Source organism: Sturnus vulgaris, chromosome 16, assembly GCF_052056855.1.
Source record: "Sturnus vulgaris isolate bStuVul1 chromosome 16, bStuVul1.hap1, whole genome shotgun sequence".
Lineage (NCBI taxonomy): Eukaryota > Metazoa > Chordata > Aves > Passeriformes > Sturnidae > Sturnus > Sturnus vulgaris.
This window is the reverse complement of record NC_142258.1, coordinates 1,021,311-1,034,981: the sequence shown is the minus strand read 5'-3', so window position 1 is coordinate 1,034,981 and position 13,671 is coordinate 1,021,311. Positions and strand designations below refer to the sequence as shown.

At 64.0% G+C, this 13,671-nt stretch overlaps 1 protein-coding gene across 2 annotated transcripts in view; it reads right to left on the bottom strand.

Annotated features, from left to right (window-relative positions):
- CASKIN1 (CASK interacting protein 1) overlaps positions 1 to 13,671 on the bottom strand; it is a 29,054-nt gene that overhangs the window by 11,333 nt on the left and 4,050 nt on the right. For both annotated transcript variants that reach the window (XM_088174183.1, XM_088174184.1), the window contains exons 2-10: positions 4,746 to 4,797; positions 2,670 to 2,767; positions 2,435 to 2,580; positions 2,252 to 2,347; positions 1,914 to 2,044; positions 1,731 to 1,839; positions 1,327 to 1,435; positions 1,123 to 1,217; positions 923 to 1,040 (exon numbers count right to left, since the gene is read on the bottom strand). In XM_088174183.1, the coding sequence (XP_088030309.1) occupies positions 923 to 1,040; positions 1,123 to 1,217; positions 1,327 to 1,435; positions 1,731 to 1,839; positions 1,914 to 2,044; positions 2,252 to 2,347; positions 2,435 to 2,580; positions 2,670 to 2,767; positions 4,746 to 4,797 (954 nt within the window). The remainder of the gene's footprint in view (positions 1 to 922; positions 1,041 to 1,122; positions 1,218 to 1,326; positions 1,436 to 1,730; positions 1,840 to 1,913; positions 2,045 to 2,251; positions 2,348 to 2,434; positions 2,581 to 2,669; positions 2,768 to 4,745; positions 4,798 to 13,671) is intronic.

The window sequence follows — 13,671 nt, the reverse complement described above, 5'->3', positions numbered from 1 at the left end:
CAGCCCAGGAGCCACAGAGCACACCCCAGGAGCCACAGAGCACAGCCCAGGAGCCGTGGATGGCATCTCTGGTACTGGCACACGACCCACACCCGGAGGGTGGCTCTGTCCCTGCCTGTCCAGCACCCAGCGCCTCCAGGGTCGCTGTGGATTGCCTGGCAGCCACCTGTGCTGCCACTCCCTTGGGTATTGTTCAAGTGCCACCGTTCCCTGCCCATGTCCCCATGGTGTGGCTGCCCCAGGTCCCACTCCCAGGGGTGGCACGAGATGGTTGATGTTTCAATGCTGCCTGCAGAGGCACCAGCCCCATGGGGACACTCCTGGCAGAGGGCACAACCCAGGGCTGCACACCCCACCAGGAGCCCAAAGGGATGACGATGGGAATGGAGATGGGGACAGGCAGCCACAGGACAGGGGAGCAGGGGCCAATCCCTGAGATGGCCCCTGGCTGCAAAGATGGTCTCTGTGTGGCAGCATCAGCTCCCTGGCACTGGTGCCCAGCCCCTGCACAGACCCTGAGCACCAGCTCCTGCAACCCCACTGCTGTGCCCGTCCCCCCAAACTGCAGTGACACCCTTGGGTCTCCTCATGCACCCACCTCCAGGCACCTCAAACGCCTCCCCCAACCCAAGGGCAGCCAGAGCTGACCCTTGAACACCCCCAAGGCACCACATGGGCACCGACCCCACAAACACAACGGGAACACAGACCCTGCACGCTCGATGGGAACGCCGGCCCCACAGGCACAACGAGGACGCTGACCCCACACATTTGCAGGCACCGTCCCCATGCACACGGCGGGGACACCGACCCCACATGCATGAGGGGCATCACCCTGGTTCGTCTTCACTGCTTTGACCCCAGACACCCCAAACCGAGCCGGGGCTCCCCAGGGCTGGGGGTGTAGGGGGGGATTATTTGCCTGTTCGTTTGCTTATGGCCTCCACGAGGCTGGAGGGGAAGTAGCCCACGCGGTCGTTGCCGGTGCGGTTGTCGTGGATGCAGCCCTTCCATCGCCCGTCCGCGTGCTGCTCCAGCACCTGCAGGAGGGGCTGGCTCAGGGGCTGGGCCAGGGGCCAGCAGTGACACCGGGCTGTCCCCGGCCCCCCCGGCCACACTCACGGTGATGACATCCCCGGCTTTCACGTTGAGGCTCGTTAGGTCGTAGTTGTTGCAATAGTCCTTGACTGCCCGGACCTGCAGAGCTGCAGAAGCGTCTGGGGACAGAACGGGAGCGTCACCAACCGCTCACCCCACGGGGGTTGGCACCCCCAGCCCGGCGTCCCTCGTGCCAGCACGGCCACTCTGTGCCCTCCAACCCCCTACCCCGCAGCATCTGCTTGATCTCCTTGCTGGCCTGGCTGGTGGTGAACTGGTTGACGATGTCCAGAGCCGTCTGGTTGTAGGTGTTCCTGACGTGGGCGTTGATCCCGCTCTGCAATGGCACCGAGAGGGATTGGGAGGAGGCTGGTCCCCATCCTGCCACCCCTGGGACTCCCTAGACCACCAGGAGACCAGCAGCTGGAGGGCACAGCTCTCAGACCTTCGTGTGTACCCCCCTTGTGACCCTCACCCCCCGGTGTATCCCCCTCCAGCACCCTCAGCTCCGCTCCCTGCCAGAGCTGCACAAGCTGCTCTGAGCCCCCAGCTGTGGGGTCACCCCTGCCCACAGCCCCTGGCTGGGTTGGGGGTGCCTGGGAGCATCTGGGGGTGCCCAGGGGGGCCCTTACATCCAGCAGCAGCCGCACCACGTCGGTTTTGCCGCAGAGAGCGGCCTCGTGCAGCGCCGTGCCCGCCTTGGTCTGCCGGTTGATGTCGATGCCAGCCTGCAGCAGGAGCCTGGCCGGGGGGACAGTGGGGTCAGCAGGGCACGGAGGGGCACCGGCAGTGCCACCCCTGCCCGCGGCACCCACCGGATGATGTCGATGTGGCCGTTCTTGGCGGCGAGGTGCAGGGGGCTGGTGCCGTTGGGGTCGGTGGTGTCCCCCGGTTTGGGCTCCAGCAGTGCCGCGCACATGTTGCTGTTCAGGAGCAGTTGGACCACCTGGCTCAGCAAACACAGACGGAGCAGGGCTGCAAGGGCGGCTCCCCGGCCCCCTCCTCCCCTCCTGCCAGCAGTGGTGGCACTGCACATCCCCAGTGCTGGCCATCCCTGTGCCCCTCCAGCTGCTCCAGCACCCCCGGGCACCTCACAGCGTCCCCGTCCCCTCCCAGTGCTCCTCTGGGGACACGCAGCCCTGCAAGAACTTACCCCGACCCGGCCGAACTCGCACGCCAGGTCCAGGGGCGTCTTCCCCGAGTTGTCCATGATGCAGGGGTTGGACTGGTGCTGCAGGAGCATCTCGGACTGGGGACAAGCAAGACCCCGACCCGGTGAGGGCAGGGGTGGAGGGGTGGCACCTCCCCCTCGCCAGCCCCGTGCCTATCTCCGTACCACGTCGTAGTGCCCGTGCTGTGCCGCCAGGTGCAGGGGGATCTGGCCCTCATCCGAAGGGATGTTCACAGAGGAACCTGCCTTCAGCACCATTTTCATGGGCTCCTTCTTGCCCTGCCAGGCTGCGTAGTGCAGGGGCCTCATGCCTGCAGGGACAAGAAGCCATGAGCCTTCTGTGTGCCTGCAGGGGGGCACAGGGCAGGGGGCCACGGCCAGGAGCCGCCTGGGGACTCGCCTTTGTTGTCCTTGATGTCCACGGCAGCCTGTGCCTCCAGCAGCAGCGAGATGAGCTCTGTGTTGCCGTTAAGAGCCGCATGGTGCAGAGCCGAGAACCTGGGGACCAGGGTGGTGTCAGGGGCCACAGGCTTGACCCCTCCACAGCCCTGGCACCCCCTGCCCAGCACCACGGCCTCAATCACCATGCACCTCTGCAGCACCCCAGGGCACCTCTCTGCCCTCCACATGTGCGTGTCCCCAGGAAAGCCACCCCCAACATCCCTCTGCTGGCTTTTGGGGCAAGAATGTAAATGCTGAGACCCCACTGGTGTGGAGGTGGTGGGCAGGGCAGGCACAGGGGTGTCCTACTGAGGATGGGAGTGCCAGGGAGCCCCCTCCCCACTGACCCACTTCCCCCAGCCTGGCCCCAGCAGCGCAGCCATGAGCACAGATGGCAACGCTGCCCTCGCACAGTGCTGGGCCTGGCTGTGGGGTGGGGAAAGCCCCCGGCCCCACACCCACTCTGCTCTCACAGCTCCTGGAGCTGGAGGCTCCCGCCTGGGAAGCAGGCCAGGAGCTGACCTACTTGTGCTCCAGGCAGTGGCATCCTCCGTGCGACTGCGCTGGCACCCATTGCACTGCTGCTCCGGGCCCTGGCCATGCACAGCGTCCCCAACCCATCCCCGGGGCCACCCCGGTGTCACCAGAGCATGGGAACCAGCTGTGGAGCCCCCAGGACACGCTGGCCTCTGTGGCTGCTCGAGGGGCAGGTGTGGGGTAACAATCCCCCTGTCCCCGTGGGGCAGGTATGGGGTAACAATCCCCCTGTCCCCGATGGGCTGGTGGGGGACATGTCCCCATGGGGAGCAGTCTCCAGCCCCCGCATCCCCCGGAGCTGTGCCCTGATCCCCGGCGGGGAGTGGCGATGTGAGCAGACAGCCGCCACAGGAGCCCGATCCCCAACGTCTGCCTGGGAAATGTCAACATTTTCCGCTCCAGCGCCCCGCTCAAATCCGCTCAAGATGGTGCAAATCGCAGCCTGCCTTCCCCAGGGCTGCCTCGGGGCCTTCCCTCGGGCACCTCATGGCCCAGCCAGGCACCTTGGCCATGAGCAGGGCACTGGCCCCAGGGCCAGCGTGGGGGCACCAGCACGGTGCTCGGCCACAGCGTCCCCAGCCAGGAACGTGCCAGCACGGCAGGGATGGGGAAACTGAGGCACGGGGCTGGCTGAGCTCTCACAGAGCAGAGCACACTCTGGCTGCAGCCTTGGACTGCCTTCCAGGGGATCCTTTCCAGGAGCAGGGCTGGAGGCTGGAGGCTGCTCCCCTTTTTGTTTCTACAGCCCCTGAGCCTTCCAGAAACAGGATACGAGCAGGGCCCTGCCCTGCTGTGATGTTCAGCTCTCCTGTGACCTGCTGGTTCTGCACAGGTGACCCCTGGGATGATGCCCCCTTGCACAGTGATGAGCTGGCAGGTACCAGGAGATGCCCAATGCCCCCACCCTGGTGACAAGGATGAGGAGTCACCCGAGCTGCTGTGGCCATCTGTCCCCAGGGCATGGCCTCCCATTCGTGACCAAGTGCTGCTCTGTCTGGCATTTCCCTGGCCACAGCAGAGCCATCCCCGGCGAACAAGTGGCATCGTGCTGGTGCCCTGCTCAAAGCAGGATCACGGGGTGGGGGGAGCTGGGGGCAGCCCCACAAGGAGCACTCCCAGAGCAGCCCCCTGCAGCCTCATTAGTGTGATTAGCAGGGGTGATCTGCGGCCCCTTTCCGCTCTTGGAAGTGCCTGGCGGGGTCACGGCTCTCCCAGCCGGCACCCCACAGCGCTGATCCCTGCACAGCTCCTGCAGAGCCCCACAGGGCTGGGAAAAGTGTGCTGAGATGTGGGGCACAGCCCTGCCTCTGCTGCTCATGGCTGCTCCAGGCCAGCACCACCTCTGGATGCGGGCAGGGCTCAGCCACCTGGGCTGATGGGGAGCCAGAGCCCTGGCACTGGGGCTGGCATTCCCACACAGACACACAGCATGTGCACCCCCTGCTCACAGCACCCATGGCACACACCCCACAGCACCCACGCCCGGGCTCCCACTCACCCATCAGTGTCCTGGAAGTTGACATTGACTTTCTTTGCTGATCCAAGGAGCTCTGGAAAGGAGGAAAGGGGACAGGGTGTTAGAGGAGGTGGCTGGGGCAGGGACACGGGGCACACCAGGGAGGTGACGTGGTGGCAGCTCCAGGTTTCCCTACCCACCAAGGCTGGGACTCTCTGCAGCTCCACAGGTGAGACTGCCTGAACCTGCAGGCAGGAGGCTCAGGGTGGGGGTCCCTGCTGAAGGTGGCAGAGCTCCAGGGGCTCCTCCTGGCACCAGGTTCTGCCCATTCTCCCCTGGTTTGCCTGGGGTTCCCCCCTGGCTCCGGAACAGCCCCTTGGAGCCCCTGCTGGGCAGAGCTCAGCACGTTCCCCTGCACCCCCAGCCCTGCCCTCCCCACGCTTCTGGGAAATTAAACCGCGCCAGGGCAATCCAATTAGCAGCACGAGGAAGGATGGAGCCAGATTTACATAAGATTTACCCGAAAAATGCCACTCAAGCTTTCCAGTGAGCTGCTCTTCCCACAGTAGGAGCTGGAGCAGGAGGAGGAGGAAGAGGAGGGTGGGAGCAGCACCCAGAAGGGTGGGCAGAGCCCTGGGTGGGGACCCACACAGCAACCCCTGAGCCCAACACAGCGAGCACAGCTCCAGCACAGCTCTGAGTCCTTGGGAGAGGACCTAAAGGCTTCATGGCCTGGCAGGGAGAATGGGCAATGTCACTCAAAGCCAGGGACAAGCTCTTGTTGGGAGAAGCTGGCTGGAAGGGGCTACTTCAGGCAGGAAAGGGGAATGTGAGGCCAGAGAGACACTCGTGTGTGCCTTGACCTTGCTCTCTCCCTCTCTACCATGTCCCCTTGTCAGTGTCCCTGCGTTTATTGAATTATTGGACACAAGGGCTGTGCCACAGCGCAGGAACAGCAGGAAGGGCGGCTGTGTCCAGCCCTGACCCTCAAGCCTGGGGAGTGGTGCCAGGCTGAGCCAGCCCTGCCCAGACCAGGCAGCACTGATGGGCCAGGAGTGGCCAGGACAGAGGCTCTGGCACCCAGTGCTGTCTCCCTCCTGCACTCCAGGGCTGCCCGACTGTCTGAGCTGCAGGACATTTGCTAATGCTGACACAGCCCCGTGTGACAGGTGAGAACTGCAGAGGACAGGTTCTGTCAGCCACCCTGCAGCCACCAGGTCCCCAGGCTCTCCTCCCAAATGTGGGATGAGAACAGGCACTGCGGGGTGCCCGGGGAGGGATGGGGATACCGTGGGGTCCCCAGGGTGTAAGGAGGGACAGGAACACCACAGAAACCCCCAGATCCCATCCCTGCCGTAACATCCCCATTTCCCCGGGGAAGAACTGGACATTTCTGGTGGGCAGAGCCCCTGTGACACCGGCACTGACCCAGTCCCCGCCAGCCCCGTGCTGCCGCCAGCGTCCCCAACAAAGGTTCCATTCAGCTCTGGTGGAGAGGAGCCCAGCGCCGCTTCCGCTGCCGCCCCGCGCCAAGAACCAGCTCCCAGGAGAAGGGGCCGAGCTGCCCCCAGGGATGCAAAGGGCCAGGGGACAAAAGGAGCCGGTGGGCGCAGGAGCGGCACCGTGCCCGGCTCTGGCTGCAATCTCCGGCCCCGAGACGGGCCCCGCTCCGGCTGATGGGTCCTTGCAGATGGACAGACGTTGTCAGCAGGTCTGCAGTGCCTAGCCTTTCCCATGGCTTGATCCCAGCCCCTCGCTGGGATGGGGCAATGCCCGGGAATCAGGGTGCAGTGGTGATGCTGTTGGTGATCCCCAGGCACGTGTCACCCTCAGCATCACCAAACCACCCAGCACACCCAAGACACCATAGCGGCAAATTTTTCCTCCCTGCACCTGCAGGAGAGGCTGCGGCTGCCAAAATCTGTTTAGCACTTCCATCACTGCCTGTGCCAAGTGCTTAGTCAGTGACTTCCAGCCATGCAGTGGTTTGACTTTCCTTAAAGCTCTGGAAGTGGCCGTCAGCACGCCGAAGGCTGCTGGAGCATGGAGCCCAGCTGGGGTCTCAGAATAACCCCAGTTCCCAGAGCAGGAGAGAAGGATGGGTGCCCTGGTCACCAGGTCCACAGCGGGATTTGCAGCCTGTCTGGGGGCAACAAGAGCCAGGAGAGCTCATTAATGGCTGGGAAGTACAAGGAAAACGCTTCTACTAATGAGGGAGAGAGAAGGGATCTGAGTGCTTCCAATTAAAGATATCGGCTACAAAAGGACATGGGCACGGTGGGAAGGAGAGCAGAGCTTCTTCATGGCCATGCTGCCAGGGGGTACCCAGTGTGTTCCCGACTGTCCTCTCTGCTGGGATCACTGGAGGGGTGGCAGGGACCACCAAGCACCTGCAGTCACCGTCCTCTCCATTCAGAATGAGATGCCATCAGGAAGGTGCTGTTGGAGGTATGGCAGGTCCTTGTTCAGACAACCTGAGCCCCACCACCATCCTTGGGACGCCCCAATGTCCCCTCTTGGCTCCCCATGGGCTGCTCAGGTGATGGTTGTCCCCTGGTATCTCATGGCCCAGCTCTCCACGGCTCTCAGAGCACTTTGCACCCCACAAACATGCTGGGGCAGGACTACGATGCCAGCCCCAGGAAAGGAGGGCACACATAGGACCTGGCACCACCGTTTCAGGCTGCCACCCGCGGCTGTGGTGTGCACGGGGAGCTGCAGCGTCTGCCATCGACACCAGCCATGAACAGCGTCTGCCAGAGTAAACACCGCCGCGGGGAGCGGCCCTGCCACTGCTCCAGAGATGCCTTCACTTAAACACGGCGATTGCAGGAGCTGAATGCACGCTTGGGTTGAGCCTGGCGCTCTGTGTGCAGCGAGCTCCTCGCCGGCCCCGCCACGCGCTGGCCCCGCAGCAGCCACGGCCCCGGCGGGCACCGTGGAGCTGGGACACACGAGCCACTGGCACGTGCAGGGCCTGGGCATGGGGACCCCGCTCTGCCCGACCCCAGGGTCCAGCCGTGCGTCACCTCCTGGCACTGTGCCTGGCAGCTGCTTTGGGCACGCCATGAGGAGACCCCCGTGCCCAAACACAGCTCTGGGCACTGCCATGCACGGCCACGTGGAGACCCCTATGCCCAAACAGGAATCCCAGTACGTGCCGTGGGGTGACCACTGTGCCCATCACTGCTCCAGGCCTGTGCCCATGGCATACATCCCATGGCCATGACGAGACCCCAGTGGCCAAGCACAGCTCTGGGCACCCCAATGCACGTTGCAGTCAAACCCCCATGCCCGGCTACCCCATATCTTCCCCGTACACGTGTCCAAAGCCACAGCCCCACATGGTGGGACTCCTCAGGGGGCTCCTCTCCCTTCCCAGCACCCCCTCACGTGCTCCTGCACCAGCCCCTGCGTCTGCAGCCAGCGCAGCGCCAGCAGCAATCGATGCCCGGCCGGGGCGTGGGGGCTCCTGGCCAAGCCCCCGCTGACGAAGCACATCCTCACCCAGCTCCCCTCCCAGCAGGGAGCAGGCGGCTGCTCCAAGCAGATGGCTCCAGCCTCCGCTAAATCAACATCTCCTTAATGAGGGGAAAGCATTGCTGCCCCCTCCCCAGCATGGCGGCAGTGGATGAGCCAGGAGAACCCCCCCCCCCAAAAAAATCCTCCTCTCCATCCCTTCCATCACCCCTCTGCAGTGATCCCACTCCCCTCCAGCCCCATCCCTGATGCTTCCCCACTCCCCAGCTCACGTGGGCAGTCGGATGTCTGCGTGTGCCCCCCCCAAACACAACACGACCCCACAAGCAGCGAATATCCACAGGGAAGACATTCAAGACAAGCGCCTATTTCAGAGACGGGGAGGAGGATCCTGCAGCGGCATTGCTGGGAGCTGCCGGATAAAGGAAGCATCCAAAATAGCTGCTCTTAATTATATCCCTGCTAACGAGCGCCACGAAAACAACGGGCACTGCACGAGGAGCCCTGGCATGGGGGCGTCTCATTGCTGGCTGCGAGGATGGGGTCCCCACGGTGGCATGTGGGGACCCTACTGAGGCAGCCACAGCAGCCCTGGCTGGGTCTGGTGATGACAGTGACATCGGGGAGCTGGTCCTGACAGGGAAAAGCTTGTACTCCTGCAGCCAAGGTCGTGTCAGGCGCTGAGGCCGGCGCGATGTTCAGATGCTAATGAAGCCGTTATCATCTTCCGATCGATCTGGACTGTATAAATAATGCACCGGGAAGCTCGTTGTACAGGGAAAGGGATTGCCTGGGGCTAAGAGGTGGCTGGGATGGGATGGAGCCGTTGCAGAGCAGTGCACAGCACAGCTGGGTAACTACTGCCCACCACAGCTGGACACCCCAGTGTCCCATCACAGCTGGATATCCACTGCCCGTCGCAGCTGGACATACATCTCTCACCACAGCTGGATCTCCCAGTGTCCAGCACAGCTGGATATCCACTGCCCTTCACTATTGTCCATCACACCCACAGCCGTGTACCCCGCTGCCCATCACCAGCCATTCCCCAAATCCCAAGGCACTTTTGGGGGTTGCCACCCATGTACCCAGCACACGTACAGGTGCTCCAGATGCCCATCCCTGGCAGATCCATCTCCAGGGAGTGGTGAAATCCGCACTGGAGGCTGGCTGGGCTCTGGCAGCCTGAGTCACCACGCAGCGCTGTCCCCTGGGGCTGCAGGAAGCAGCTTAAATGCAGCTTTCAAGAGGCAGCAGGGACTCCACTGTGATGCTTTTATTTTTACAAAAAGGAAACTTTTCAGTCCCGTGGGATGGCGCGGGGCTGACCCTGTGGGCTGCTGGGGCAGGTGAGGACAGGGGACACGGGTGTACCCAGGGCTGAGCCAACTCACCAGGGCTGGAGCTGTCCAGGGGACCCAGCACCCACCAGCAGCTGCTGCGGAGATCCCCACTCCCTGTACGCCCAAGTCATATCCTCACCTGACCTTTGGAGCCAGACCAAGCCACGCTGCATCAGCCAGATCCCTTTGGGACAGTCCCAGCCCCTCAATTCCCCAATGCCACTCAGGGCTCCCTGGTCCAGAGCACCCAGGAATGCGGAGAAGTGGCATCAGGGATGGGCAGGAGCTTGTGCAGTGCAGGGATGTGCTGCCTCTGCCCCTCAGGTGGGACACGAGGTGTGCTCAGCTCCGTGGGACCAGCACCGAGCGTCGCAGCCGCCCGCCGTGCCCGGTGCCAGCCGCACACCCACACTCGTCTTGGCGGAAATGAATGTTGGTGTCGCTTACAGGGAGCCCTAATTGCCAGCCTGTGGCAAACAGGTAATTTTCAGTAATCACTCTGGCTGGAAGGAGCCGCTGCTGGCACAGCGAGGCTGGCATGGCAGGGACGGAGATGTGGCTGCTCAGGGCCACTGTCACCTGTGTCTGCCCGTCCATCCATCCCAGCACGGCTGGCACGGCACCTCCTTGGGACACGGGAGCAGAGAGAGGTAGACACACACACTGCTCACCTCCACCCTGGGGCTGAGAGCATCCTACCCTGCCCCATCCTCATCCTCATCCTCATCCTCCCCAGCTCCTCCCCTTCCTCACCCCCTCTGCGGGGCCAGGGATCCCTGGGAGGATGGGCCCTGTCCACGTTGGCTGCAGGGCGGGACCAGGAGCTTTGTGCACCTTAAAGCATCATTAACCAAGACAGGGCGGTGATCACCGGCCTGCAATGAACCCGGCGAGGTGCAGCAGCAGTGGGAAGTGGTGGGAGCTCCTGGTGTGCCCTGAGTGTGTGCACATGTGTGCACATCTGTGTGCAGGAGGCCCAGATCAGCTCCTGGCGTGCCCTGAATGCACACGTGTGCACATCTGTGTGCAGGAGGCCCAGATCCATCAGAGGCACCGGGCGCTGCTGCAGCGCCGGCTCTGAGCTCCCAGCCAAGCGCGGCAAAACCGGCTCCGGGCTCTGTTTTAACGTGATTCCTTCAGAGCCATCGTTTGTCCTCATCCATGGCCGCTGCACCGTGCCCACCTTCTGCTTCCCGGCTGCATTCCCGGCGGGAATGGAGGGGCAGGATGGGCACAGGTATGGGCAGCTCTGCGGGCACAGGGCCTGGCAGCTCAGCCGTGTGCCAGTGACCGCCAGGATGGGTGGGCAGCGGGGATGTGCAGCCAGGCGATGCCGTGCATCATCCAGGAGCGCAGGGAGCACAGGGAGCTTGCTCTGGCGGGCTGGCAGCGCTGCAGGGGAAGCACAGGGCTTGCAGGACCCATCCCAGTGTCCCCAATGTCCCCAGTGTCCCCAGCACGGTGGCCACAGGGAGGGGACTGGCAGGGGCGGTGCAGGGCCGAACAGGAGCGAGGCTCAGGCAGGCGCTGAGCGCACCCGGGGAGCGGGGCTGCTGCGGAGCTGCAGGGCTGCGAGGAGCGCGCCTGCCGTAAACAGCCCAGCTGCAATGCAGGACCCGGCAGCCGCTGCTTTGTCTCTGCTCCAGCGGCTCCCGCGGCCGCGGGCCGGGAACCCGCGGGGCCTCTCGAGGAGGCGGCTCCGGCAGCCACATCTGGAAGGGATCAGCGGCTGCTGCTGCCACGAGCCGGCCGTGCCCAGGGCCCGGCCCCACGGGCAGGAGGCAGAGCCGGCGTGGGCAGCGAAGAGGCCAGGGGCACACGGGACACGGGGCACACGGGGCACACGGGGCACGGGGCACACGGGGCACGGGGCACGGGGCACACGGGGCACACGCCTTCACATGGATGCACAGAGGCACGCAGCACACGGATGAACAGAGGCTGAGGCACGGGCACGGATGCACGCGAGTGTACGGGGATGGATGCACAGGGATGGATGCACAGGGATGGATGCACAGGGATGGATGCACAGGGATGCGGAGGGGCACACGCGGGCGGAGCACGCAGCCACCCGAGCTCCAAAAAGCTGAGCCTGTGGTGGCTGCTTGGGCACCATCTCCAGCTGACACAGACTCTGGCAGGGCACAGCGCTGGGGTCCCTTCATCCTGCTGTGCCCCGGGGCACCCCAGCCCCGCAGACACCTCCATCTGCTCGGCGCTCTCCGGGCGGCCGGCAGTGACCTTGGTGGGGACACCCAAGGAGAGCCGGGCAGAGCTGGCACTGCCAGCCAGACTCTCTCCCATGCCCTCCCAGTATCGTGCTGCCCCACTGGATGGCTCGTGCCAGCACCGGTGCCCATCCATCACCGGAGCAGTCCCGGCAGCACGGGGCTGTCAGGACGAGCCGAGCCCAGCTCTGCATCCCAGCTTCCCATTTCTCAGGCTGATTGCTCCTGTCGCTGCAGAGCCCGGCATTAAACACCTCATTTTCTACTCCCGTATTGAGTTGGAAAATACTATTAACATTTCATTAGAGCTTAAAGATCCCTCTCAGCCCGGCACAGTGAGCCAGCCCACGGGTGGCATCGCTCCTGTGCCAGGTGGGCTGCGCTGGCCCCGTCCCTCTGGGAAGAGGAGAGCCAGTGAGGCAAGTCCCACGTGCCCCAGATGTGGGACAGGATGGTGAGCCAGGGCAGAAGTGACATCACACTGGCTTGGTGACCTGCTGGGCATGGCTCACCCTTGCAGCACACTTGGCCAGGGACAGGACACAAAGCAGCAAGAGAACATCAATGTCCATGCAGGCACTCCTGAGTTTTGCTTCCCAGCATCTCTCCCTCACCCATGGGAGCCTGGCCCAGCAGGATCAGCATCAGTCATTAAATATCAGCAAATTTGTTCTCCCAACAGTGCTGAGCACCATTCCCAGCACCCAGCACCCAGCAGCAGCACCAGGACAGACAGTGCTGTGGGAAACAACCTCAGGTATCACCCAAGAGCTGGGTGCTCCCCTCCAGCGCTCACCCCACCAGCACTGCCACAGCTGCCACCTGCCATGAGCCCAGGAATGTGTGCACTGAGCACCCAGCACTGCTTGGGGGCCCACCCAGGCCCTGGCACAGCACCACAGAGCTGCCATCCCCAGGCACTGCTGCTGCACGTGGGGAGTGGGAAGGGGCCTGGGGCACCTGGGCACAGCGAGATGAGCAGGGGATTGATCACAGCCATTCCCAGCAGCTGGGAAGGGGAAAGAAGGGTTAAACACAGTGCAGAGAGAAGGAGAGGAGCCAGACGCCAGCCTGGCTACTGGAAACCACGATGGGCTGGCAGTGACTGGGATGGCTGTGGAGAGAAGCCCAGGGCACGCACAGCACTCAGACCTGCTCAGTGCCAGCACCCTTGGGTGCAGCCTGGCCCTTCCACGTCCCCCACAGTGTCACCCCCCAGCACTGGGGCAGCGAGATCCTCGTGCAGCAAACAGCCAGAGCTGTGGGAGAGCCCCACGAGGGGCTGCCAAAGGGCTGCTTGGTGTCAAGCCAGGTGAATTTGGGACTGCTGAGAGGAAATCCAGGCCAGTGAGGGAGCTGGGAACGGAGCCGCGGGCCCACAGCCCTGCTGCTCCTCGATGGCAGAGGCCAACAGCCCCCGGTGGGCACGGACCCTGCGGCCAGTCTGGACACGGGGGCTGTGCTGGGGGCAGGGGGCATCGGAGGCTTTGCACGCACAACTCGACCCATCCAGAGAGGCAAGAAATGTAAAATAATGAGAATCCACCCCAGGCTGAGCAATCGTGCCCCTCTGGGAGGAAACTTGGCACACAGCAGCCCACACCCGCCTGCCAAGTCCTGCTGGGAGCGAGGCTTCACCCGCGGGCTGCAAACCCCAAGAAGTTTATGAGGGACCCGCTGACACGTGGATGAGTCGGGCAGCAGCCGGAGCTGCTGGGCCCTGACAGGAACCTGCCTGTCAGCAGTGCTGGGAGCACGGCCGTGCCTGGGACACGCCTGGGATGAACCGGCATCTCCCCTTGCTGGCATCAGCCGCGTGTCCCAGCCCGCCCCCTTGGCATCCCGCCCCTTCATCCCTGCCAAGGGGATCGGGAGAGGCGTGGGAGCAGTGCCTGGCCGCGGGATGGGGGATGCACC